Here is a 3,821-nt window from a genome sequence, read left to right as displayed (position 1 = left end):
GGCATCCTCCTTCTGGTGATTTTATCTTATAATTTTATCATGTAATAGATTCCAATTGTGGGTAAGGTATTAATTTTATCTTAATTTTATAATTTTATCTTATAACAAATTGGCATCCTCCTTCTGTGCCTCTTATTTTGCATGCAACCTGGCTATCGCAACCCTCTTTTCTTTTAGTGCACCTCAAGCAAATATAATGTAGGCATTAACTTGAGCCATACTAAACTAAAAGTACACTTAGGAACCAGAAAAAAAAAAAGTTGTAGGAAGCCGAATATCAAATTACTAGTAAAGGTTTTTTTTTATTAAGATATTACTAGTTTCAATTTTAATAAAACGGTTGCATATTATATATAATTAACAAATAACAATTAAGAAAACACAATGACGCTGAAAAAGAAAAGCAGAATAATTGAATTGAATTAAATTAATATCAAGATGCATGTAAAGAACCATCATGAGAATCAGAATCTGCTTACCTTGTGTTTGAAGGGCAGAATGTGATGGTATAATCAGCTCCCGTACACGTAAACGTACTCGTAGCGTCGTCGTAGGCGTAGCTGTACGATTTGGGACACGCGGATTTAAATATCTGTGAATAAACCGAAGGCTTACAAGTCGCGGGTGAAGCATACGCGCCGCTGCAGCAGTACTCAGGGCTCTGAAACGCCTCGCACGCGCTCTTACACGCGTTGCGGTCTCCAACCCGTAACTCATTCGGGCACCGTTGGTTAAGGTCTGCAACGCACCCGGTGGACCCGCATGTCCCCGATCCCCCACTCGGGTCCACCATCATGGGTAAATTGTACCCGTCAACTAGACTCACGTCATAGAAGTCTTGGGTACCCGACCCGATTGTGAACTCGGCTAATGTAGCGGGTGGGCTTGCCCCACCCCCATTACATTGGACCTGGTTGGAACCGCAATCTCCTGTGGTGCAGCTACCCTGTTGGGTATTCGGGTCAAAATTGCACCCGGTTCTGCCCCATATTCTTCCGGACCATTTCGGCAGCACTTGGAAGCTCCGTGACCCACCGGGTCGGAGCTCAAACCCGGTTGAGTCCAATCCGGAGCTACCCGCATTGGCCAAAATTCCAGGCCACACCGTGTAATCACACTTGTTGATTAGAATAAACGTGGCTCCTGATGCACCTGTATGTGTTTCCAATGGATATTGTGACTAGTTGAGAGTGTTATGTAATGTGTGATAGAAAATTTGAATGAAGAAGAATCAATTGATGATTACCTCTGCAAAGTAGAACCCAGATGAGAGCAATGTGTATGGAGAAATAATGGGGAGCGAAGAAATCCATTTGAAATGTGATTAATGAATGAAAGTGATGGAGGGTGATAATGTTGGGCTCCACTGCCCATGCATGAAATCAAACAATCGGATATAAAGTTTTTGTTTTTGTGAGGAATAGAATGAGATGAGAAGAGATGTCGAAGATGGATCATAAAGTATATATACTATAATGGAATATTAGGTGGAGTAAAACCCACTATAACTTGTACACTCATACACCAATAAATTGGGAGGACCACCTTCTGATAGTGGCTAACGGATTCGATTCTGCTATCTCTTTTTCCATTTTTCATACTTTGAGGCAAGAAACTGAGGTTAGATTTTTGCAACGTGTGTTGTGAACTAACGACTTTGCATTCATTTGCAGTAATTCGCATTACACGCCACGCTTTATGCGTTCCTAAATTTCATCAAGTGTTTCATCATATACCTTTAACTTAGACAAAATAGAAGTAATTTTGTTCTATATCAGAACTTTTGTTCAAGAGGGATGAAACTACAAAGAATAAACGAGGAAAATTTTAACTAATACACACATAATATGTATACATATCATTTAATTAAATATATCTACAGTTAATATTATCAAATATATAAAAGTATACATTTAATTTTGAAGTTGTACTCACTCTCGAGCGAGAAAGCAAAAGTTGAACAAACAAGCTTAAATAAAAAATTATTTGATTTGGTTACTCAATCATTTGCTAATCATATCTCCACAAAATTTAAAAGTTTTTGTTAGTAAGTATATAATTAATAATTGATTAAAGTTAAAAGGATATAAGAAATTTTATATGTTTTGAATATACAAAATTAATAACAAAGAAGCATTGTTTAAAAAAATAAATTAGATAGAACATTAAATTGATGAATGTACACATTTATAATTTATTGATTTAACTATGGCTAAATGTTATTGAACTTGTGGTAATAATATTTTAATTTTATAAAAAAAATTATTTTCTTAAAAAAGGTGATATCTATACGTTATATGCATAATAACCAGAAGATGTATGCTTGATTTCTCTAATTTATCAAATCGAATGTCTATTAATTAAAGTAATGTAAAATCTGTAGGCTTTGACCCCACATACTGGGCCCGCTAGGAAAATCTAAAATTGTAAGGAGATGTTTTCATTTTTATGGAATTACTAGGAAATATAGTCAATTTGCTTAGCATCATGTATCAAACAAAAGAATTTAAGGCACTACGTTAATTATCATTTAGTTTATATGAAAGATCATGTAATTTATTTATCTATCTATATATTTTAGACTTGTTTTTTATTTTAAATATTTTTCATTTATCACAAATTCTACTCATGCTCAAAATTTTAACAAGTGAATCAACCGGCACTAGAAAAGGTACTTTGTGAAAAAAAATAGCATCAAGAGCAAAAAAGAGGATATATTTATATAAAAACTTAACTAACTCTTATTTCACGACTTATTGTAAAACTTACTGATATCAGTTACAAGAAATTCATAAAAATAGCATAATTTGTCTTCTATAAATGTACATAAATTATTCTAAACGTTTTAGGCCTAAGCATTATACAACTTCACCTTATTCGACGTAAGAAACAGCATACATTGCAGTCAGGATGGCCGAGTGGTCTAAGGCGCCAGACTCAAGTTCTGGTCCTCGTGAGAGGGCGTGGGTTCAAATCCCACTTCTGACATTTTTGTCCCATGACCCAATCAAAATTTATCTTTACCTAACGAGATTCTAATGTTCTCCAAATCCTGACCCAACAACCTTTTTCTCCAAGCTACTTGTTGGTGAATGACACATTTTTTACATACAGAATCTTTTGAACTATTTATTTAAAGATGTAAAAGGAATTAGTTAGTTGCAACTGTAAAGATGATCCTCTATAATTTAAGCAATAAAAGTCTTGGTAATTGTTGTAACTTGAGACAGTAACGTAGCATTGCCCCATCTTTATTCCCCAAAAATGACATCCGCACCAACCTTTTTGCTAAGATTAATCGCTCGGGTTATTTTAATCTTCAAAATGGCTAAATGCTCTGAATTTGTACCACAAAAGCAGATTGCCACCAAATTGGTAATATTTTATGATTTAAGTCAAAATGTGAGAGCTTAATCATTTTTAATTTAAAGCTAATTATATTTATAAAGCTATTTTTCAACGTGTACAAGGACACATTAAAAGAAATCAATAAATACTAATTTTTTTATTAAAAATTACGCCATTTAATATCATCACTGCATTGAATTAAGTAATATTATGCAAATAAAAACTTAATATACATAAATTTTTTGAACACACATTAGGAAATAGTTTATAAAATACTTGAATTTAAATAAAAATAAATAAATATTTACTTTCTTAATTTATATATTCACCCACTTTAGACAAATTAATTTTTTTTATCCATGACAACTTAAATCTTCTTAAACTAATTATTTAACTATTCAAATACAAACACGTTTCCTGTCTTCTTCTTTTTTTTGTCGACATCCCATTTTACCTTTCATGGGGGCCCAATT

At 33.4% G+C, this 3,821-nt stretch overlaps 1 protein-coding gene and 1 non-coding gene across 2 annotated transcripts; one reads left to right on the top strand and one right to left on the bottom strand.

Moving 5' to 3' along the window:
* Positions 1-475: 475 nt before the first annotated feature.
* LOC113847595 (thaumatin-like protein 1) lies at positions 476-1,336 on the bottom strand. The gene is made up of 2 exons (XM_027476793.1): positions 1,247-1,336; positions 476-1,152 (listed from the first exon to the last, which is right to left on the bottom strand). The coding sequence occupies exons 1-2, from the start codon at positions 1,311-1,313 to the stop codon at positions 476-478; spliced, it is 744 nt and encodes a 247-aa protein (XP_027332594.1). The 5' UTR covers positions 1,314-1,336.
* A 1,568-nt stretch (positions 1,337-2,904) lies between these two features.
* On the top strand, positions 2,905-2,988 carry TRNAL-CAA. The gene has a single exon. It is a non-coding gene; the product is annotated as a tRNA-Leu (tRNA).
* Positions 2,989-3,821: the final 833 nt, after the last annotated feature.

The sequence above is a fragment of the Abrus precatorius genome, unplaced genomic scaffold, assembly GCF_003935025.1.
Source record: "Abrus precatorius isolate BTA unplaced genomic scaffold, Abrus_2018 Scaffold8, whole genome shotgun sequence".
NCBI classification, from domain to species: domain Eukaryota; kingdom Viridiplantae; phylum Streptophyta; class Magnoliopsida; order Fabales; family Fabaceae; genus Abrus; species Abrus precatorius.
The sequence above is the reverse complement of the archived record's forward strand: the minus strand, read 5'-3'. Positions and strand labels throughout refer to the sequence as shown.

Bases quoted from the DNA above. Each gene is read 5' to 3' on its own strand.
- LOC113847595 (XM_027476793.1), bottom strand. From the start codon at position 1,313: ATGGATTTCTTCGCTCCCCATTATTTCTCCATACACATTGCTCTCATC. The intron at 1,153-1,246 runs GTAATCATCAAT...AAACACATACAG, and splicing joins CTGGGTTCTACTTTGCAGAG to GTGCATCAGGAGCCACGTTT.